Here is a 23,184-nt window from a genome sequence, read left to right on the forward strand (position 1 = left end):
TGGTGTGAGGGGGCAGGTGTGAGGGCAGCTGTGAGGGGGTTGTTGTGAAGGGGCAGTTGTGAGGGGATTGTTGTGAAGGGGCAGTTGTGAGGGGACTGGTGTAAGGGACGAGTGTAAGGGAGCAGGTATGAGGGGCAGGTGTGAGGGGGCATTTGTGAGTGTGAGGGGACTGGTGTGAGAGGGTATTTGTGAGTCGGCAGGTGTAAATGTGACTCGGTCTGCTACATGATGGTGTCTTGGTTTGGGGTATCTCTAGTCACCGAGAGCCACTGTCCTATGGGGCATCTGGCTTCAGTGCCCGGCCAGCGTGGGATATTGAGGCTCCAGGGAGGAGCGAGTCCTGATAAACTGCCAGTAGGGATGAGACAAAGGCCCGCGCTGATTCAGGAGGTTGAGCAAGCCTTGATCCTGCCCTGAAAAGGTTTCTAGGAAACTTCCAGGTTCCTGTTCCCACAGAGGCAGCACGGCGCTCTGCTGCCCCCTGGTGGCACAGGGTCGCTCTGCGGAATTGGCAGCACTGAGGTGTTTGGGTCTGGCGCTGTCCATCATCAGTGCTGCTCCCCACTGAGGTCCCCCAGTCCGGGTGAGTCCAGACCTGAGGCATTGCCCACACTGGCCTTGGCGCACATGCAGACCTTCCGTGGGCCATTTTGTGGCTTCTGCGCTTCTCCCAGTTACCCCTAAGATGGGGCATGGGGTGGGGGTGCTGAGGTAGAGCCTGGGCTCATCTCGGTTCTGGGGCTCCTGGCAGAGCCCCTCTGTGTGATGCTGGGCTTCCTCCCAAGTCTCTGCAGCGGCCTCTTCCCGGGCCTCGGTGCAGGGGAGAAGCCTGGGTGAACACCATCACTCACTGGAACCTTCCGTTTGGAGGAGTAGGGGTGGATGGGGGGGGGGACACCAGAGGTCCCCCATGTATGAGTTTTGCTGTTGCACTTGTGTCCTACCATGAAGTGCCCCTTTTACTCCCCAGAATGTCACTGCCCCAGGGGTCCCGCCCTGGAGAAGTGGGGGTGTGGCGCGTGGAAGAGAGGCAGACCCAGAGCAGGAGGGGTCCCCTCTGAGTGCAGGTGGGAGACACTCAGGGACAGGGCTACAGGCGACCCTGGGAGTGCATGGTGCTTTGCAGTGTCCTCATGGGGACAGCCCAGGACCTGGGGTCTGAGGTTTGTCTCTGAGGTGCAGGTGTGGTGACGGGACAGTGTAGGCCGGGATGGCACCCACCCACCACCCACCATCCACCCACCCTCTCATTCATCCATCCATCATACACCCACCCACAAGCACCACTTGGAAACATTCCCGGCCCTTCTCCGAACTGCAACCTTGTCCAGCATTGCTTAGACCCGTGTTCTCCTTGTCCTGTGGTTGGGTGCGTGGTACCTGCCGTGTGTATCTCTGAGGGGGCGCGTGGGGTGGCAGCAGACAGAGCCTCACTTGGTGCAGCTCTGGATGTGGCACCCACGGGGGGAGCGGCTGTGTCTGTGGGGTGCTGCCTTGTGTCCTGTCAGGCTGGGGCAGCCCATCCCCCCTGCCCAGCAAGCCCAGGAGATGCTCTCTGCCCAGAGGGGGCACGCAGGGAGAGCCGGGATCTGCTTCCCGAAGTCGCGGGTCAGCTCTGATGTTTCCATGCTGTGGGGGACCTTCGAGGAGGGTCGCTGGCTGTGGCACTCAGCTCAGGAGGCCTGAGGGATAGCTGCTGGCCTTGGCTTCTCTCACATTGCTACTGTGGACAGTCACACCTGGCTCCCAGGGCCCCAGGCCCCCGATCATGGGCAGTGAAGCCCCGTGCCATCCGCAAGGACCCCCAGTGGTGCATGCATGCTGGGGCCTTGTGCTGTGCTGGGGGAGGTCTCATCCTCAGATCTGTGCTCCGCTGGACGTGGCTCCCACAGGACCACAGAGCACCCTGCTAAGGGCTGGTGCCCTGTGGGTGGCACGTGCCTTGGGGCAGACCCCTGCAGTCCAGCCCATAAGTGCTGACTGCAAGGGTGGGTTAGAGGCTGGAGGGCACCTTGTGGACCCCCAGGAAATGCCAGACAAGGGGATGCAGTCCCCTGGGGCCATGTGGCCTTTCTCAGACCTCGCTCCAGAGAGCCAGATGGCCCTGCCCAGACTGTGTGGGGCCGACGCTGTCCCTGGTGAGCTCATGGGTATGGCCTGCACCCTCAGGAGCGGGACCCGAGGAATCGAGCTCAGTCCCCGCAGAATGCAGCCCCGCATGCTGTGCATGCATGAGTCTAGCCGGGCAGGAGGTGTGCGTGGAGGAGCCAGACCAGCGGGGAGGCTGGCTCAGAAGGTGGGGCCCAAGTGATGGTACTGCGGGTTCTATCCTCAACACCCCATGTGGTCCCCTGAGCCTGCCAGGAGTGAGTCTGAGCACCGCTGGGGGTGGCCCCCTCAAAACAAAAGAAAGGGCCTGGCAGCTCCCCGTAAAGGGCCTCCAGAGAAGCTCGTGGCCAGACTCAGACTCTGTATTCAGAGACGCACTTGACTACACACTCACAGCAGCCTCTACCTGGACACACTGTCATATGGGCACACACCACATGCCTGAAGGGCTAGCACCACCCAGCCCCGCCCACCCCCCACTGCCCTTGCAGTGAGTCCACACGCAGTGGGCACGGCCTGCACTGCCCCAGCGGACAACTCGTCTCTCCCGCAGTTGGCCGCAGACCGCACGCCAGCCACACGGAGGACCACACAGCAGCAGACGCTGAACCCGGACACGGCCGATGGCTTCTTTGGGGTGACTGCGCCTCACACCCCCGCTGGCTCCACCTGCAGTCACATCAGCAGGTGTGTGACTCGTGTGGCACCCGGGAGAGCTGGCGTGTGCATGCGGGCCTAGTGCCCCCTTTTACCATGCAAAGCAGCCATGCCCTGTGGAAGCTCCTGCAGACGGTGGCCTGTGCCAGTCCTGGCCTGGCTGGCGTGGCTGCTTCCTGTAGGCAAGAGCTTCTGGGCCGGAAATTCTCCCCATTGTGAAGGGCAGGGAGGGACCCTGGGTCTGGGCTCCAGACTGCCTCGTCCCTGCATCTGTGGCGGAGCAGCCCCTGCCCAGACCTATGTGTGGGCTGTGCTGAAGGGTCCAGACCCCAGCCAGCGCCCCTGGGCTCTGCAGGAGCTGGGTCCTTCCCGCGAGCAGGATGTACCCTGGTGCCCCACGACTGGAAGATCATGCCCCCTTACTGTCTTTCAGCCTCCAGTTCCCCAGGCAGTGCCCTGCGGCCCCGGCAATGGACGCTGAGGACAGCGAGAACCTGAGTAAGCCCCAGGCTGTGGGCCCCCACGGACCCTGACCCCAGCACTGCGGCTCCAACTTGGCTCAGCCCTGGGGGGCCTGTGCTGGTCCCACGCAGCTCCCTGCTGAGGGCACTACCTGCCCAGGTCCTGTCCAGAGCTGGCACAGCACAGCTCATGGTTACCACGACACCCCAAGAGCCCTGGCTGCCTGCCCTCCCGGGGACAGTGGGCCCCCAAGAACCCCGGGTGTACCTGCATGGAGGTGAGGGCCACACAGTGCCTCTCTCACTGAGGAGGCTGCACCATTTCTCCTCTCAGTGGCTCTCTGGGCGCAGGGACAGGGCACAGGCACCTGCAGCACATCCTGCCTCCTGGCACCTCCTGGCACCTCACCTGCCTCCTGGTCACAAGAAGGGCTGAGTGATACCGTGTCATCTCTCTCTGCCTTGGGGAAGGGAGTATGAGTCTAGGGACCTGGGACGGTCCCTGTGGGGTCGGGGATGGTCCCTGAGGGGTCTGGGACGGTCCATGTGGGATCAGAGACCGTAGGATTGGGGACCGTGCTGTGAAGCGTCTGTGTGCAGGGTCACAGCTGCGGATCTGGCTTATAACCTTTTGTTTCCTCCCAGTACCAAAAGGAGTAACCTATCGAGCTTTTGCTGGAGGATGTTATAAATGAAAATTTAGTGCGCATTCCGGTGGCCGCTTTGTCACTGGGAGAGGTGGTGTGTGTCTAGAGTCAGAGGGGACAGTTGCCCAGAGAGGTCCAGCTGCCCGCCCCCTGCCCCCTGGCCCCGCCCCGATTCCATGTTGGCCCCTCCCCACCCTGCCCAACCACACCGAGGCATCCCTGGCTGGATCTCTGTCAGGGGCCTCCTGTAAGCAGAGCTTAGTGGGGACAGCTGACCACTCAGGCACTTAGTCTCTGGGTCACTCACTGCCCTGCCGTGCCCCATTCTCCATGTCACCCCCAAACACTTGGGGTACTTCAGAGTTTTCCTGTGGACTCCCACCCTGGGGGCCAGGCATGTGGCTGCATTTCCCACGGGCTATGGTCACCGGCTGCTCTTGATTGAGCCTGGCCACCCGCTTCTTCATTGCTCTTCGGGAGTACAACCACATTTAGAGTTCGAAATTTTTTCTTGTCACTTTTATTACTTTAGAAGGTGGTGACCAAATTGTTTTGTAAGTCCACCAAGTAATCATTTCCTGAAAGATGCAGCGGTTGCCGGGTTTTGTTAGGAATGGGTCACCTGCCAGCAGCTCTGGCCCCTTCTCTGTCTGTTTACAGCTCTCTGGGCGACGAGAGGGGTTCAGAGAAGAACCCTCCCCCGTTTAGGGTGAGACTGTGTTACCTTCATGGGCGCAGCTCCTAGGTGGTCTCTGAACGGCCAGCGTATGGTGTGATGGCACAGGCTGTCTGCCGAGGCTGAGCCAGGGTCGCCTGGCGGCTGGAGAGCGTTGCTGTCCTGGCCGACCAGAGCCGCGGCCCTGAGTGGAGCGGAATGACCAAGCTCAGTCTGACTCTGGACCTGCTCCGGGTCCTTCTGGGTTGGTCCTCACCCAGTTGCCCGTTTCAGCAGCCAGACTCTGAGCTGTAGGTACTCCGGTGTCATTGCTTGGTCTAAAGTGGTCTAAAGCCCCCAGTCCTCACGTGAACAGTGTAGACAGAGCAGGCAGCCTGCTTGCTGTCCCCGAGTCCCCCTGGTACCCCCGGGTCGAGTGGCCGCATCAGCACACACCACCCACCCAGTCAGAGAGCGACCAAGGAACCTATAAATTTTGCATTTACAAGGTCCTGCATCGAAGGCGTTGTAAGTTACTCTTTCTGGGCACTGCAGGTTCCAGCAGTGCAGGGGCCGAGGAGCCCTCGGGGCTGGGTGCCGGGCCCGCCCCTGATGGCCGCGCCCCAGGGCCCGGCGAGGGCACCCTGCTCTCCAACGGGGGTGGCAGGAAACGGGCCCTGGAGGAGGGGAGCAACGGCAGCGCCAAGTTCCGCCTGAAGAAGAGGAGGAGGGCCCCGGGGCCAGCGCTGCCCAAGAATGCACTGATGCAGCTCAATGAGATCAAGCCTGGGCTGCAGTACGCGCTGCTCTCACAGACAGGGCCCGTGCATGCCCCGCGTTTCGTCATGGCCGTCGAGGTCAACGGGCAGGTGTTTGAGGGCTGCGGCCCCACCAAGAAGAAGGCCAAACTGCACGCGGCCGAGAAGGCCCTGCGCTCCTTCGTGCAGTTCCCCAACGCCTCAGAGGCGCACCTGGCCATGGGCCGGACCCTGTCCACAACGACCGACTTCACGTCGGACCAGGCCGACTTCCCTGATGCACTCTTCAATGGCTTCGAGACGCCGGAACGCTCTGAGGTGCCCTTCTACATGGGCGCCAATGGCGAGGACTCCTTTAGCTCCAGCGGGGACCTCAGCCTGGCTGCCTCGCCCGTGCCCGCTAGCCTGGCCCAGCCGCCCCTGCCCGTGCCGCCCCCCTTCCCACCGCCCAGTGGTAAGAACCCCGTGATGATCCTCAACGAGCTGCGGCCGGGCCTCAGGTACGACTTCCTGTCTGAGAGCGGGGAGAGCCACGCCAAGAAGTTCGTCATGTCGGTGGTGGTGGACGGGCAGTTCTTCGAGGGCTCGGGCCGCAACAAGAAGCTGGCCAAGGCCCGCGCTGCGCAGTCTGCCCTGGCTGCCATCTTCAACCTGCACCTGGATCAGACACCATCCCGCCTGCCCGTGGCCAGCAAGGGACTGCAGCTCCACTCGCCGCAGGTGAGGGGCCGCAGGGCGGCCCTGGGGGAGGCGGGAGCTCAGCCCCCAAGCCGCTCAGGCACCCTCTCTCGACGTGGCGACCCCCAGTCTGCCCAACACCCGGTGTCCTGCTGCACCCAGGGCACTGGACTCTGGACAGGGAGGTGCCCCTCAGCCACTTGTGGGAGGAGGGTCAGGAGAGGCGAGCACAGCCGGCTAATCCTTAGCCATGGTGGGCATGGGAGGGATGCGCCAGCCAGCCGCTCCCGGATGCCTTCAGCGCAGAGCAGCTCAGAACCACAAGCCCACGTGGGCACTGATTCCTCTGGGCAGCCATGGCCTCATGGTGCAGGGCTGTGGCTGCCCTGTCCAGTTCCCAGAGGGGACGGGGAAGCCACACGCATGTGCTTGTGCATACTTGTGAGTGTATATGTATGTGCACATGTGCACCTGCACCTCTGTGCTCATAAGTGCATATGTGTGCATTTGCATGTGTGCCTGTACCTGCACGTGCAGGTCTCTGCATGGTGTGCACTGCCATCGGTGTGTACATCGGTGCTGTGTTTACGAGCATGTGTGCCTGTGTTGTGTGCACACGTGTTTGCGTGTGTGGGCACGCACTGTGTTCGCAGCCCTGCCCTGGCCCAGGTCTGTGTGCTGTGACCAGAATTTGCTGGGCCAGCATCCATGAAGCCCAGGACACTCCTCCGTGCTCGGCCAGTGCTGGGGATTCTGAGGCTGGGAGGCCTTTGTGCCACCCCATGACTCCTGCTCAAGGCCCTCAGTTTGCCGTTTCCCGGGAGGGGACGCCTCCCCGCAGTGCCTCTGCTCCAGCACCTTCCTGGGGACGTGCAGCTCAGCTACCATGTCCCCTGAGTGACAGTGGGGACTGGCGCAGCATCGCCTCCTGCTGCCTCTGTGTGAGGCAGTCACAGGGGTTCGAGCTGAGGGTACTGGTGCACTTACCACGCCCCAGGAATGTGGGTGCTGCTGGGCGCCCTGACCCCTCCCCACCACTCCCCTCTCAGCGGTGGAGGCTCTCTGCTGCTTGCTGGAGGGGGGTCCCAGGACTTCCCAATGCCGACTCTGCAACTGTGTTCCTGGATGCCCCTGGGGGCCTCCCACTAGACCTCTGGCCTGGAGCCCCTCTCCCTCCCCTCAGCAGCACCTTCCCACCCACCACATGGCTATTACCTGGGCAAGCCCAGATCTGTGGGTCCCACTTAGTGATCTGTGGGTCCCACCAGGTGATCTCTGAGTCCCGCCTGGGTGATCTGTAGGTCCTGCCCGGGTGATCTGTGGGTCCCATCTGAGTGATCTGTGGGTCCTGCCTGGGTGATCTGTAGGTCCCTCAGCTCTTTGTAGCCCTTCAGGCCTAGTACTATGCCCTGGCTTCCTGTCTCAGCGAGGCCAGAGCCTTTGCTGCGGAAAGGTCCCTTCAGACTGGTGACTCCTGCCTGCTGACTGGCTTGTGTTTGAGACTAGAGCGTGCCGGGTGCTGGCCCCTGGTGGGTGGATGGGCACAGGGCCAGCCTAAGGTGTTGGGGTGAAAGGACTTGGGGCAAAGCTCTTCCCTCTTCTCCATCTGTGCTGCATGTCCCACCTGCTTTCACTGGTGCCAGTCCCTGGCTGGGGGCACCAGATTTGGTTGGGGATGGGGCTTCTCTGCATGTCTGTGAATGCAGCTGTTATGTTTGCATGCATACACGCATACAGATGCACACCTGGGCATGCCTCACACAGTTGCACACAGCTGGGCATGCATACAGACACACACAGATGCACACAGGTATACACCCCACACAGATGTACACACGTGCACGTACACAGATGCACACAAGTGCACATAGGTGCACACCCATGCCCACAACTAGACCTGCCTGCTCACACACGAGCCTGCCTGCACATACACATACCTGCACACACATGCACATGTCTGCACACATGTAGATACCTTACACACATGTACATGCTTTCATGCACATGCTTTACACACATGCACATGCCTTATACACATGCACATTCCTGCACACACATGCAGATGCCTGCGTGGCTGGGACTGCAGGCACATGTGGGCACTCAGCAGGTGGTGCCAACCTATCCTCGTATGTCTGGATACAGCTGCACCCGAGTGCACACCAACACATGGTGTCCACACCCTGAGCCCTGCTGTGCCCACAGGTGTTGGCTGATGCGGTGGCCCGCCTGGTCCTGGACAAGTTCGGGGATCTGACTGACAACTTCTCCTCCCCTCACGCGCGCAGGAAGGTCCTGGCTGGTGTTGTCATGACTACAGGTACAGTTTGGAGGGTGCCCAGGCCTCTCTGCTGGCATGAATGGCAGAGTTGGCCCTGCCACACCCGTGCTGAAGCCACACAGGCCCAAGACCTGCTGGACCCCTGCCAGCCCTGGCTGCCCGACGGCTCTCTGTGGGGCACAGAAGCTGCCCTGGGGGTGCTGAGGTGCTGAAGTGTCAGCAGGCAGTGCCCTTTCTGCCGAAGCCATGTGCTATGGCTTGAGTGTTTGGACCTGCTCCAAGGACTTTGGGTCTTTGAGCCCCCTTGGGTGGGGCCTGGAGGCCCTCCCCAGCAGCCCCAATGGAACGCTGTCACTTAAAACACCTGGGGTGTGGCATCTTGTCTGGGGAGCACTCAGGTGGCCCCTCCCTGTCCCCATCCCTCTGGGTGCAGGAACAGCTCCACCCATGTGCTCTTCCCTTCGGCTCCTCCCGAGGTGGCCATGCCGGATGTCTTCCCACCAGGGAAGAGGACCCAGGGAAGAGGTGTGGCCTCAGGAGCCGGCCCCGATGCAGGGAGTTTGGGGCACAGGGGCACCAAGCAGAGAGCCAGCCTGTGGCTTCTGTCCTGCAGGCACGGACGTGAAAGATGCCAAAGTGATCAGCGTGTCCACGGGCACCAAGTGCATCAACGGGGAGTACATGAGCGACCGCGGCCTGGCGCTCAATGACTGCCATGCAGAGATCATCTCTCGCCGTTCGCTGCTCAGGTTCCTGTACGCCCAGCTCGAGCTCGCCCTGAGGTGCGGGCACCTCCCCGCCCCTGCCACGCACACACGGTGACCACGAGCGGCTCCCTCTGCCTCTCTGTGCTGGCCTCGTCCTTACAGGCCTGCAGGGGAGGGGACTCGCCCGGACCCTGTGTCCGTGCTCTGGGGGTCAACCTCACAATCTACATGGTACCAGCTTCCTTGGCTCTGGGTGCGGGTGGGTGCCCCGGGCACAGTGGAACCACTCACTGGCACGTGCCCCCGGCAGCAGCAGAGAGGACCAGAAGAAATCCATCTTCCAGCACTCGGAGCGTGGGGGCTTCCGGCTGAAGGACACGGTGCAGTTCCACTTATACATCAGCACCTCGCCCTGCGGAGACGCCCGCATCTTCTCGCCTCACGAGCCCATTCTGGAAGGTATGGCTGTGAGGCTGCCCTGCAGTGCCTTCCTGGTGGGGACCCCGGTGCTGCCCCCAAACCTACCTGCTGCTCCGGAGGCTGCTTGCAGTCTGGATGCCACATCTTCCTTGATTATGAAGCAGCATGATCCTCAATTCCCTGTGGGAAGTTGCGAAGTGTTCTTAAGTACAGGAAAGGAAATTAAATGGGCCACGTTTGTGGCACGTGGAGAGCCACAGCTCTGGGCACTGGCTGCTCCCTTTGGTGGCCTCTGCTGCTCTCAGGTTTTATTTAAGAATTAAAGCCCCACTGGAGGGGCTGGAGAGAGAGCACAACGGGTAGGGCATTTGCCTTGCACGCGGCCAACCCAGGTTCGATTCCTAGCATCCCGTCTGGTCCCCTGAGCACTCCCAGGAGTAACTCCTGAGTGCAGAGCCAGGAGTAACCCCTGTGCATCGCTGAGTGCAACGCAAAAAAAAAAAAAAAGAAAGGTAAAGCCCCACTGGAAAATGCGGGGACCACCAGCCCCCTCCCCCATGGCACCTGCCCGTCACTTCCCGCACCTTTCCACAGGCTGTTGTGCTGTGGGGCCCTCTCCTGCCCCTGCACATGGCGGGTGGGCACCTGTTTGCACCACACGAGGGGCTGCAGGGCCTCATGGCTGCTCTCCACACTTGCTCCCTAGAGTCGGCAGACAGACACCCGAACCGCAAGGCGCGGGGCCAGCTGCGGACCAAGATCGAGTCCGGGGAGGGCACCATCCCCGTGCACTCCAATGCCAGCATCCAGACGTGGGACGGGGTTCTGCAGGGCGAGAGGCTGCTCACCATGTCCTGCAGCGACAAGATGGCACGGTGAGGCCCCCGGTCCCTCAACCCCCATCCCCCTGGGTGGGGCATGACTGGCAGCAAGGTTTCTCTCTGTTGGGCCCAGTGGACATTCTCCAAAGACACCACCCCCATGGCTGCCGATGAGAGGTGGGTCCAGCTTCAGGAAAGAAACAAAGTGTGGAGGTGGGGACCAGCCCAACCCCTGACAGAGCACCCGGGTCCTCAGGACGTGCATCAGCACCCTTGGCCTGCGGCCCAGCTGGTGCGGGTGATGTCTGTGCCTTAGTGTCCAGTAAGGCCAGCAGTGTGCACGCCTACCGGCCACTGTCTATCCCAGAAACAAGTGGGTCTCATGGTGCAGCAGCGCTGCAGGGCATGAGGCAGCTCCTGAATGGCACAGGTGTCTCTGGCAGTGGCCTGTGTGGGGCCCCGTGCACTTGGAGCCAAGGGCAGACAGGCCGGGGCAGCTGGGCTCCTGCTGGCTGGGCTGCAGTTTGTGGGGTGCTGGGGATCTCGTGTCTTCCCAGGGTTACTGCTGGACCCTCTGCAGGAGGGGGGTGGGAGGACAGTTTGCCCCCCCTCCCCAGGAAGGGGGCAAGAGGATGAAAGGGGCCAGTGGGCAGTGCTGTTGCAGAGTGGCTATCCCCTGACCCGGCCTGTGTCCCAGGTGGAACGTGGTGGGCGTGCAGGGCTCCCTGCTCAGCATCTTCGTGGAGCCCGTCTACTTCTCCAGCATCATCCTGGGCAGCCTCTACCACGGGGACCACCTGTCCCGGGCCATGTACCAGCGCATCTCCAACATCGAGGGCCTCCCGCCCCTCTACGTGCTCAACAAGCCCCTGCTCAGTGGCAAGTACCAGCCTGGGGCGTGGCCTGGCCCTGATACCCCAGGGGCAGGGATGGGGCCATCCAGGGTCAGGGAGGGGCCATCCAGGGTCAGAGAAGGGGTCATCTAGAATCAGAGAGGGGCCATCCAGGGTCATAGAGGGCCCTTCTAGGGCCAGGGAGGGACCTTGCAGGGTCAGAGAAGGGCTGTCCAGGTTAAAGAAAGGTCCTTCCAGGGTCAGGGAGGGGCCATCCAGGGTCAGAGAGGGAGTCATCTAGGGTCAGAGAGGGCCTATTCAAGGTCAGAGAGGGGCCATCCAGGGTTAAGAAGGGCCATCCAGGGTCAGAGAGGGGTCATCTAGGGTCAGAGAGGGCCCATTTAGAGTCAGAGAGGGGCCATCCAGGGTTAAGAGGGGCCGTTGAGGGTCAGAAAAGAGGTCATCCAGGGTCAGAGAGGGGCTTGTCCAGGGCCAGGGACCATCCAGGGTCAGAGAACGGGTCATCTACGATCAGGGAGGGGCGGTCCAGGTTCAGGGAGGGGGTCATCTGGGGTCAAAGAGGGCCTGTTCAGAGTCAGAGAGGAGCCATCCAGGGTTAAGAGGGGCCACCCAGGGTCAAGGAGGGGCCATCCAGGGTCAGAGAAAGGGTCATCTAGGATCAGGGAGGGGTTGTCCAGGGTCAAGGAGGGGGTCATCTAGGGTCAGGGAGGGGCTGTCCAGGGTCAGAGAGAGAAGATGTCATCTTGGGTCAGGGGCCATCCAGGGTCAGGCAGGTCCCCTGTCTCTCCCAGAGGACCTCAGTTCCCCTTACAGTATTTTCAGCCTTGGCACTCCCCCCACCCTCCTCATGCAGCCTTAGGTGTGTCCAGCAGACCTTGGGGGCCCATGGTGGGGATGGGCCATGGACCCCATGTGGAGGGTGACAGGGCAAAGGCCGGAAGATATGAGGAGCCTGTGGGCCCGCCCCATGTTACCGGTCTGTTTGTCGTTTTTCTTTTAGAAAACAGTGGCCAACCCTAAAAGGCACCGAACCTCTGATTCGAGGCCCCTAACCCCCCATGCCCTTGTTTGAAAGGACACAGTGAAGGTACCTCACCTTTTGGCAATACCGTTTTACTCACCTTTTAAGCTCAGAACTAAACCTTAACCTGGAACTAAACCCCGTTTGCCCTGTGTGCGGCCCTCCTGTTTGTGGTGCCCACTGCTGCCGGCTAACAGGGCTGAACGGCGTGCATGTATGTTTGCGTGTGATCGTGTGTGCACGCATGTGCATGCCGTGCGTGTGTGCATATGTGTGCGTGCACGTGTGTGGGAGGGCTTGGACCGCGTGTTGGAGCAGAGCAGGAATGAGGAGGAGCAAGAGTTTCAGATCAAGGCCACAGCTGGTACTGAGGGGCTGAGGAGGTTAGAGCAGGGAACCCCCTTGTGGAAGGGGTGGTGAAGGCATCTCGGGATTGCCCTATACACTCACAGGCACTGCCTGCGGTCAGCCAGCCCTGACGTGGGAGACCCACTCTCACCCACATGGGGTTCTGGCAGGAGTGGGTGTGGCCTTCTGGGTGAGTGGGCAAGTCCTTGAGTGCTTACTGACTGCTCGTGTGTGAGCATGTCACAGGAGGTGGCAGGGGTCAGGGAAGGGCCTGCAGACCAGGCTGGGCCCCGGGGGCACTCAGTGCTGTGGGGGGAGGAGGGATGTGTGGAACCAGGTGCCTGCCTGGGGCCTCCACAGCTCTCATCTCTTCTTCCCAGTCCGTGCCAAACATGGTGCCCGTAGGAAGAGATCCTGCACCTGCCTTGCCACCCAGGCTCTGGCAGAGCTGCTGGCCTGCATGCTGCCTGGCTTGGGAGAACAAGGACACGGGCCCAGGCTCCAGAGGGCTAGGGGACAGGATCCACAGTGCAGCCAGCGCTTGGCGAAGTATTGGCAGTCACTCTGAGTGTGGGGATCTGAGGGGTTGGAGCGATCTTGGTACGGGACGAGGGAGTGTGCTCACTCCCCAGAGTGCACCCCTGTGTGGAAGCCAGTCCTGTGTGATGTCAGAAAGTAGCAAGTTATGTGGAGATGGTGCAGGTGAGTGACAGGGATGAAAGGGGCCTGAGTATACACGGTGGGCGTGAGTGTGTGCCTGAGTGTGTATGTGTGCATGTGTATGAGGTATATTTGTAAGTGTAGGAATGTGTGTTACCACCTACGTATTAAGTATCCATGTCAGAGTAGGAGTGTGTATATGTGTACGCGTGCATGTGTCAGTAAGAGTATGCATGCGTAAGCTTATGTGTGAAACCCGTGTCAGTGTCAGTGTATGTGTAAGCGTGTGGTTGGGTGTGTTCCTGTGTGTAATGGTTGTGGTACTGCTGAGAGCCATCTGCTCTAGGTTCTTGTGCATGTTTAAGATTAATTAGCACTCCAACCACTGCAGGTCTTCTGTTTGACAACTCTTATTTAACAGCTATATAGACAAGGCCATTTGCAAGGTCAGAAGCAGGGGACAAAAGGGGCTCTTCTATACAGTTACGGGGCTTATATACATTATGTGGTCCTGCCCCCTAGTCATTTCTGATTTCTAATTGGGTATATCATAAGAAATCATCTGACTGGAATAGCCAGTCTGATTGAGTATGCAAATGAGGGTGTGGTGAATTGTGGGTTGACTAGTCAGATTGCACATGCCCTAATATGGACATGTGAGATGATATCATTCCTCATGCTAATAAAGTCTGGAGGGGGATCAGTGGGGTTATGTATATAAATTAGGGTATATAATGTGATTCCCCAAAGCTCTGGCCCCTCCTTCTTTCCATGCTTCCCTGCTTCTCCATGAGTGTGTGTCTAAGTGTGTGGGTGCTCAGTATTGGAGTGTGTGTGAGTGTGAGTGTACATGTGTATATGTGTGTGGATGCACACTTGTGTAAGGTGTCAGTGGAGTGTGTAAGTGCATGAGCATGCATGTGCATGTGATGAACACCCATGTAATGTTTATCAAGTTAAGAGTGTGTATAATCTGTGTTTCTGAGCAAATGTGCATGTGAGTGGATGTGTATAAAACTGAATGCACACCCATGTGAGGTGTGTAAGTTCCAGTGTAGAGTATGTATTGTGTGTATAAATATGAGTGTGCATGTGTATAGTGTGTATGTGCGTAAGAGTTTGAGTGCACGTGGATGTCTGATATGTGTGTAAAACTGGATACACATTCATGTAAGGTGTGTAACACTGTGGCATATGTTTAGTGTGTGTAAGCATGAGCATAGTGTGTATGTGTTTGAGCATGTGTATCAAAGTGGATGCACAACCATGTGAAATGTTAGTGTAGGAGTGTGTATTGTGTTTTTAAGTATGTGAGTGTGCATGTGTGTAATGTGTGGGTAAGTATGTGAGAGTGCATGTGTATGTGTGTGATTGTATAAGCATATGAGTGTGCATGTGTATAGTATAAGTGCATGATCATGCATATGTATATGTGTGTGGATGCACACCTGTGTGAGGTATGTAATTACCAGTGTAGGCTCATGTAAGTATGAATATGCATGTATGTAGTGTGTATATGTTTGAATGTGCATATGTGTATCTGAGCATATGTGTGTAAAAGTGTGTGTCTTCATACCAATGTGAAGTCTTTCAGAGTGTGTATAGCGTGAGTATGTGAGCATGCATATGTATAGTGTGAGTGTGTAAGTGTATGAGCATGCATGTGTGCATAGGTGTGGATGCACACCTGTGTGAGATGTGTATGTACCAGTGTAGGATCATGTAAATATGAGGATGCATGTGTGAGTGTATGAGTATACATATGTATAGTGTGAATGTGTATGAGCATGCATGTGTATACTGTGTGAGTGCATGAGAGTGCCTGTGTATAGCATATGTATATGAGTGTGCACATGTATGCTGTACGAGTATGCATGTGTATACTGTGTATGAGTGTACATGTGTAGAGTGTGAGTGTATGAGTGTATGAGTATGCATGTGTATGCTGTATGTTGGTGTATGAGTGCATGTGTATACTGTGTATGAGTGTACACGTGTAGAGTGTGAGTGTGTGAGTATATGAGTATATGACTATGCATGTGTATACTGTATATTGGTGTATGAGTGCATGTGTATACTGTGTGTATGAGCATGCATGTTTATACTGTGAGTGTGCATGTGTATAGTGAGAGTGTATAAGGTATGAGTGTGCCTGTGTATACTGTGTGTATAAGTGTGCCTGTATATACTGTGTGCAAGTGTATGAGTGTGCCTGTGTCTACAGTGAGTGTGAGTGTGCCTGTGTATGAGTGTGCATGTGTATATTGTGTGACTATGTGAGCATGCCGTGTATACTGTGTGTATAAGCATGTATGTGTATGCTATGAGCATATGGGTGAGCATGTATGTGTATACTGTGTGTGAGTGTGCCTCTGTATACACTGAGTGTGTATAAGTGTGCCTGTGTATACTGTGATTGTGTGAGTATATGAGTATGCCTGTGTATAATATGTATTTGTATGAGTATATGAGTGTGCCTGCGGACTCCATGCCAGGCTGTTTTCACTCGTGGCACCCCAGAGGGGGGCGGGTGAGAGCCCTCCCTGCCCTAAGGGAACCAGACCCGGAAGCTGCCTTCCACTACCCAACTGCTGTCATGCTCCAGGCCACTTTCCACGCACTCGGACCAAGCCTCACATATGAGTGAACATATTCCTGGACACATCATAAGACACTCCTTACCCATTTTCCATAATTACCCACACCATATTTGATAGAGAAATATGTATATATATTCCTCTCAGAGAGCCCAGCAAGCTACTGAGAGTATCCCGCCCACACGGCAGAGCCTGCCAAGCTAGCTGTGGCATATTCAATATGCCAAAAACAGTAATAATAAAAAAAATCATCATAATAAAAAAACAGTAATAATAATGGGTCTCATTCCCCTGACCCCGAAAGAACCAACAATGTGTTGGGAAAGACGAGTAAGGAGAGGCTGGTAAAATCTCAGGGCTTGAGATGTTACTGGCACCTGCTTGAGTAAATCGAAGAACAACGGGATAACGGTGATGACAGTGACAGTGATGATGAGTGTGCCTGTGTGTATACTGAGTGAGTATATAAGCATGCCTGTGTATGCTGTGTGTGAGTATGAGTATGCCTATGTATACACAGAGTATGTGAGTGTATGAGCATGCCTGTGTATATTGTATGAGCGTGCCTGTGTATACTGTGTGTGAGTTAGAGCATACATGTGTAGAGTATGACTATGTGATTATATGAGCATAGACATGTGAATGTATAAATATGAATGTGCATGTGGATACTGTAAGTGTAGGGACATTGCCTCTCCAGGAGACCACCTGCTGTGCTCACTGCTGAAGGGCAAGCCTGAGGGCTTAGAGTACAGCATGAAGACCCCATGCCTTTCTGGTCCCCCTTAGCCCCACCGCATGTACTGATTTGCAGTCCAGACCCTTCCTTCAGACACTGGACACGTCACACTGGCGATCACTCTGAAAGAACCAATTTGCCCTGATTCTCTCAGAAAGGGCCCTTCTTCCCATATCTTCAGAGCCCATTCTTCCCATCCCTCAGAGGGGGCCTGTTCTCCCTCATCCCTCAGAAAAGACCCGTTCTCCATCCCGCAAGAAAGGGCCTGTTCTCCATTCCTCAAAGAGGGCCCATTCTTGCAATCCCTCAGAGAGGGCCCGTTCTCGGGGCTGAAGTGATAGCACAGTGGGTAGGGCATTTGCCTTTCACACAGCTGACCCGGGTTTGATTCTCAGCATCCCATATGTTCCCCTGAGCTACGGCCAGGAGTAATTCCTAAGTGCAGAGCCAGGAGTAACCCCTGTGCATCGCCAGGTGTGACCCAAAGAGCCAAAAAGCCAAAAAAAAAAAAAAAGATGGCCCATTCTCCTCATCCCTCAGAGAGGGCCCATTCTCTATCCCTCAGAAAGGGCCTGTTCTCCCCCATCCCTCAGAGAGGGCCTGTTCTCCATTCCTCAGAGAGTCCTCCAGAATCAGGATCCAAGACCTCATGATAGCCCCAGGCCCGTGGTCTCCCTTGGAGAGTGGACAGCCTTGTAGGGTGCAGTGGGCAGTGCTGCGGTATCAGCACTGCACCAGGGACGCCACTGGACAGCAAACCTTGCACTGCCTGCCACCCTCCACCAGCCAGTCACTTATGTGGTCCCTACTGTGGTCACCTTGCTGTCCAGCGACACCCTTGCTGAAGTTTGGGGTGAAGGGCAGGCTCAGTGCCCTTCCCTGCTCTTCCACATCCCCCAGAGCAGAGGAAACAGAACCCAGAATCTGTTGAGTTCCATCCCAGGGGGTGAGGTGAGATGTGCGGGAGGCCTGGCCTCACCCCTGGGAGGGCAGAGCAGAAGAGGAGGGCGCGGATGCAGGAGAAGGTGTGAGATCAGTGAGGCTGGATGTGCTAGGGAAGCCACTGATTTGCCTCAGAGGGGGACAGGAGCTGTGGAGGCTCCCGTTTTCAGGTCTGTGTGCGGGGACTGCAGCTGTCACACCTTGTCATCCAGCCCCTCCCCCCCCCCCCGAGATGGGTACATGGCTGTTTCCCCAATGGTCTGCCCAGGGACTGTGGGTCTGCTGAGTTTTGTGGGTTTTCCCATGGCTCTGTGTTCCTAGGGGTCTGGTGATAGCACTCCCTTCTCTTGCTCCTTCCATGCTAGGCTGGTGTGGTCACTGCTGCAGTCCTGGTTGGCCTGCCCCGGCAGTGTGTGGATGCCTTCCTCTTCTCACCTCCTGGAGGTTAGGGCACTGTATCCAGGATGGCTCAGGTTCATTTGTGACTCGGTTCTGTGATGACTTGGGTCCCCTGGACCTGCTGAGAAGCCGTGTTAGGGGTCCCAGCCCGTGTAGAACCTTCCTGAACCGTCCTTGGATGCTGTGTGTGTATTCGGAGCTGATCCTACAGGCCAGCATAGGGTACCCACAGAGCTGCCTCCGGTCACTGGCGACTGAGGGAGGGATGGTGGGAATCTGGCAACTCAAAACGTTTCCCCTTCTTTCCGCCTTTCTCAGTCACTGAGTGTGTGTCCCAGCCCTGTGACTGCACACTTAGGATTTAGGGAGCTAGGAGCTGTGCAGACAGCTGAGAGGGCTGGTCTGTTCTCTACACGAGCAGAGCCTGAGTTCATCCTCTGCACCATGTACCACCCTGCCCCCTCCCATGCACCGCATACCCTGCCCCTGCACCACATACTCCACCCCTGTACCACATACCCTGTCCTGGAACCACCTACCCCACCCCTGCACTGCATACTCTGCCCCTGTACCACCTACCCCACCCCTGTGCATATGCCCTGCCCCTACGCCGCTTACCCCACCCCTGCGCCACCTACCCCACTCCAGCACTACCAGGTGTAGCCCTGTTGGGCACAAGCAGTCCCGTAGCCATAGGCCTGAGCGCCAGACATCAAGTCCACGTGGCCAGGCAAGAATGAACACAGGTCCCCAAGCACTGCTGGGAGGGCCCCCAAAGAGTTGGTTCCCATGAATAAGTTGTTTAGTCAGGAAGCTACTTCCATTGTGGTTATAAATGACCTTTTTCTCCATCATGATCTTGGCTCTGCCTCTCCACCTCCCCTTTCCATGAGCGGCCCTACTGCCTGTTTCCAGCTGGTTCCTAGCCCTGCCCCTGTTCTCTTAAATGAGAATGTGTCCTATGGGCGGGTCTCTGTCCTGTTCTTTGTCCCGTGGACGGGGTCTGTGTCGTGTGGGCAGGTCTGTGTCCCATGGGCGGTCCTGTGTCCCGTGGGCAGGTTTCTGTCGTGGTCTCTGTCCCATGGGCGAATCTCTGTTCCGTGGGCAGGTCTCTGTCCTTTGGGCGGTCTGTGTCCTTTGGGCAGGTCTGTGACCCAGGAGCAGGTCTGTGTCCTGTGGGTGGGTCGTGTCTGTGTCCCATGAGTGGGTCTCTGTGTTCTGTAGTGGGGTCTGTTTCCTGTGGCTGGGTCTCTGTCCTATGTCCTACAGGTGGGTCACTGTCCTGTGGGTGAGTCTCTGTCCTGTGGGCAGGTCTCTGTCCTGTGGGCGGGTCTCTGTGTCCTGTGCTGGGGTCTGCGTCCTCTGAGTAGGTCTCTGTCCAGTTCTGTGTCCCATGGACAGGTCTCTGCCTCCTGCTGTGCCTTCCCTGACCTATGGTGCATGCCCACTTCTGGTGCTTGGACAGTTGAGTCATTGTGATTCGGGATGGTTCATCTCTCTCCCCACGGACTTCTGTTTCCTCTATCCATGCTCCCCCAGTATTGTGATAGTTAAATTTCATTGCTTTGGTTTGGGGGCCACACCTGACTGAGCTCAGGGGTTTACTCCTCACTCTGTGCTCAGGGATCATGCCTGGTGGTGTTCAGGGAACCCTAAGTGTGCCAGAGATCAAACCTAGGTCAGCTGTGTGTAAGGCAAGCGCCCTAACCCCTGTACTGTCTCTGACTCCTGATACAGTGTATAGTATAGTGGTTAGGGCATTTGCCTGGCAGTGTCCAGCCCAGGTTCAATTCCAGATGCCACATGGTCCCCTGAGCACTGCTGGGTGCATCCCTGGATGCCGCCAGCACGGCAGCTCCTGAGCAGCACCACACCCTTGGCCCCTCGTATTGATCTGATAGCTTGATTAGCTGAGACTCACTGGGGCCCCTGACTTCCTGAGCACGCAAGTGTGTAGGTAGGACTGGGAACTAGCTCAGGTGTTGGAGCACATGCCGGTCTGGGCGAAGCCCCGATGGAGCTGCCCCTGGCTCCTGCTCCCTGACTTTCCTGGCTTCTGGAGGACTGAGGACTGAGGTGTGTCTGGGGATGTGGGTGACTTCTGGAAGCAGACATTCCCAAGCCCCTGCCCTGCACCCTCTGTCCACCTCCGTGGCTGCCCAAGCTCTGCTACCTGGACAGTGAGGGCTGCTGACAGGGACGAGCACTCTAACCATAGCATCCCCGGGTGCCACACTGGCCTCAGCCTCTGTGAGGTGCTGAACCTCTCTGGCGGGCTCAGCAGGTGCTCCCGTCTTCCCCTAGAGTCACCAATGACCCAGGGGCAGGGGCGTGCATCCTATTTCTAGATGGGAGTCTTTGAAATAGCTCACAGGAGCCTTTCCAAGGCAAGTCGTTTTTGGGGTGCTCAGGTGACCTGGGAACCCTGGCTTCTTGTACTTGCAACACAGCAGGTGCGGAGAGGGGCCCCTCGTGCGGCGTGGGCACAGGAGGGTGACCAGGGCCCCTGCACCTCTCCCTGCTGGGCCAGCGCTCTCCTGGGCCGCGGGTCACCCGCCTGTGTCCTGTCCAGGCATCAGCAATGCAGAAGCACGGCAGCCTGGGAAGGCGCCCAACTTCAGCGTCAACTGGACAGTGGGTGACGCGGCCCTGGAGGTCATCAACGCCACCACGGGCAAGGACGAGCTGGGCCGCTCGTCACGCCTGTGCAAGCACGCCCTGTACTGCCGCTGGATGCGCGTGCATGGCAAGGTACTGGGGCCAAACCAGACTCCCCAAACCCGCGACGCAGCCAGCCCTGAAATATGCCCTCACTAGGCCCCCACAAGCTGTCCGGGGTCTATGATGGGTCACTACCACGGCCCGCCCCCAAGTACATCACTACCACGGCCCGCCCCCACGTGCGTTATTACCACGGCTCCGCCCCCACGTGCGTCACTACCACGACCCGCCCCCACATTCGTCACTTCCACAGCCTGCCCCCAAGTGCGTCACCACCACGGCCCCGCCTCCTTGTGTGTCACTACCACGGCCCCGCCCCTTGCGCATCACTACCATGGCCCGCCCCCCCACGTGCGTCACTACCACAGCCCCGCCCCACGTGCGTCACTACCACGACCCGCCCCCACATGCGTCACTTCCACAGCCTGCCCCCAAGTGCGTCACCTCCTTGTGTGTCACTACCACGGCTCCGCCCCGTGCGCATCACTACCATGGCCCGCCCCCCCCACGTGCGTCACTATCATGGCCCCGCCCACGTGCATCCCAGCCCTGCCTCCACATGCGTCACTACCGTGGCCCCGCCCTCACGTGCCTCACTATCATGGCCCCGCCCCACGTGCATCATTACCACGACCCCGCCCTCACGTGTGCCACTACCACGTGAAATACGCTCTCACCAGGCCCCCACAAGCTGCCCGGGTCTATGATGGGTCACTACCATGGCCCGCCCCCAAGTACATCACTACCACAGCCTGCCTCCACGTGCGTCACTACCATGGCCCTGCCCCCTTGTGCGTCACTACCACGACCCGCCCCCACGTGCTTCACTACCACGGCTCGCCCCACCCCACGTGCATCATTACCTTGACCCCGCCCCCAATACATCACTATCATTGCTCCACCCCCACGTGTGTTCGGCTCACCCCCTACATGCGTCACTACCATGGCCCCGCCCCCACGGCATAGGGCGGGGCGGGGCCCGCGGCTTGGAGGGTGGCCAAGCGAGGTGTCTGCAGTCCAGTGCGGCATGCGAGCGGAGTGGAGTGGGGCCTCTCGCCTGCCCGGTGCGTCCCTGAGGCCCCGCCCCGCCCTGTCACGGCCCTTGTCTCCGCAGATGCCCATCCACCTGCACCGCTCCAAGATCCTCAAGCCCGGCGTGTACCACGAGTCCAAGCTGGTGGCCAAGGAGTACCAGACGGCCAAGGCGCGGCTCTTCACGGCCTTCATCAAGGCGGGCCTGGGCGCCTGGGTGCAGAAGCCCACCGAGCAGGACCAGTTCTCCCTCAGCCCCTGACCCGGAGCGCGGACGTCGCAGCTCGGCGGGGCATGGCGGGGCCTCGCGCGTGCCGGGGCGGGCCGGCACCGGGCGCGGAGGCGGCTGCGCCCACCCCGCACCCCGCGGCCGGCCGGTGAGTCAGTATTCCCGCAGCTGCTTGACCCCGTCCCCTGTAGGAGCCGAGTTCTACCGAGTAGAGCTTCCTTCCACGTAGGAGAGTAGGCGTCACCGCGCGCGACCGTGAATAAATAACTTATTCGCCGCGAGGAACGTGGTTCCGAGCACAAGTGTTCTACCAGGCACTCGGGCACTTTACGGAGGAGATGAGGCAGCGCCAGCCAGCATCCCCGCGCCTGGCCCGGCTCCCGCACAGCCACACAGCACAACATAGGCTCCCCTCCCACACACGTGCGAGCACACGTGCTCACCTCCCACGCCGATGCACACGCGCTCACCTCCCAGATATGCACACACAGGCATGTGGGTGCAGATCTGCAGGAGGGCGCTGAGCACCGTGTCCCCGGACTCAGCCTGGGACCTTCGGCCCCTTCTAACAGCTTCTGAGCAGCTCTGGGCTTTGTCGTGGGGTGTGGCTCGCTGGCCTCTGAGGTGCGGACACAATCACACGTTCTGACAGGTCTGAGGAGGCGGTCACTGTAACTGGGGCGCTCCTGAGCGCGCCCCTGCTCTGGGTGGAGGCAGCAGGCTCAGGACAGGTGTAGGGGCAGGCAGGTGCTGGCAGCGGCATCTCTGTGGATGCTGGGAGGTGCTGAGCAGGAAGGGGGTGTGACTGGAGAGCCAGGGTGCAGCCCACACCCTGCAGCACACAGGCCCCGGGCAGGGGTGGGGAGGGTGGGGACGTGCAGGCGTCCCCCAGTGCCTTGGGGTTCACACTCAGGAAGAAGAGGAGCCGGACTCAGCCCTGGCCATGGGGGGCGCTCTGCAGGAGGGCCTCTCAGCCGCCTGCTGGTGCAGGAGCCAGGGGTACCCTGGGCAGGCAGCCTGTCACCACCCCCACACAGGGCTGTGGGACCAGGCTGGTGCTGGGTGCCTACCAAGGGTCATGTGTCCCGTGGTGCTCAGGAAGGGTGTTTCCTTAGCGGGTAGGGAGGTGGCTGTGTTTTGGGAGAGCGAGTGGGTCTTAGTGGCAGCTTTTTGGGGGACCCTCACCCCTCCTGCATGGAGCCAGGGCTTAGCTTCTGCATCCCGCATGGAGGTGTCACTTGAGGAACTTGAGCCGCACAGCCACTGTCCCCAGGCTGGTCAGGTGGAGCAGTCAGGCTGGACCCAGGACCTTGAAGCACCGGGCGTGGCAGCCACCGGGACAGAGACGCCCGATAGCGCCACCTACTGAGGACTGGGACTGAGGCGCCCGATAGCGCCACCTACTGAGGACTGGGACTGAGGGACGCCTGGGCTGCTCTGGCCAGAGTTCG

At 58.8% G+C, this 23,184-nt stretch overlaps 1 protein-coding gene across 3 annotated transcripts; it reads left to right on the forward strand.

Moving 5' to 3' along the window:
• Positions 1 to 3,203: 3,203 nt before the first annotated feature.
• ADARB1 (adenosine deaminase RNA specific B1) lies at positions 3,204 to 21,807 on the forward strand. Of its 3 annotated transcripts, none has more exons than XR_008793232.1 (9): positions 3,204 to 3,264; positions 5,085 to 6,007; positions 8,168 to 8,282; positions 8,857 to 9,025; positions 9,261 to 9,409; positions 10,077 to 10,245; positions 10,889 to 11,070; positions 12,046 to 12,132; positions 20,324 to 20,452. XR_008793232.1 is itself a non-coding variant. In XM_056119578.1 (9 exons), exons 1-9 carry the CDS (start codon positions 3,237 to 3,239, stop codon positions 21,764 to 21,766), a joined length of 2,094 nt encoding a protein of 697 aa, XP_055975553.1. In that variant the 5' UTR covers positions 3,204 to 3,236; the 3' UTR covers positions 21,767 to 21,807. The 3 variants fall into 3 exon arrangements, 2 of the variants coding, with proteins under 2 accessions (XP_055975553.1, XP_055975554.1); XM_056119578.1 differs by lacking the exon at positions 12,046 to 12,132 and adding an exon at positions 21,587 to 21,807 and having other exon boundaries at positions 20,324 to 20,502; XM_056119579.1 differs by lacking the exon at positions 12,046 to 12,132 and adding an exon at positions 21,587 to 21,807 and having other exon boundaries at positions 9,264 to 9,409; positions 20,324 to 20,502.
• Positions 21,808 to 23,184: the final 1,377 nt, after the last annotated feature.

Source organism: Sorex fumeus, unplaced genomic scaffold (assembly GCF_029834395.1).
Source record: "Sorex fumeus unplaced genomic scaffold, SorFum_2.1 ptg000041l, whole genome shotgun sequence".
NCBI lineage: Eukaryota > Metazoa > Chordata > Mammalia > Eulipotyphla > Soricidae > Sorex > Sorex fumeus.

Bases quoted from the DNA above. Each gene is read 5' to 3' on its own strand.
- ADARB1 (XM_056119578.1), top strand. From the start codon at position 3,237: ATGGACGCTGAGGACAGCGAGAACCTGA. The intron at 6,008-8,167 runs GTGAGGGGCCGC...CTGTGCCCACAG, and splicing joins TGCAGCTCCACTCGCCGCAG to GTGTTGGCTGATGCGGTGGC. The intron at 10,246-10,888 runs GTGAGGCCCCCG...CCTGTGTCCCAG, and splicing joins TGCAGCGACAAGATGGCACG to GTGGAACGTGGTGGGCGTGC.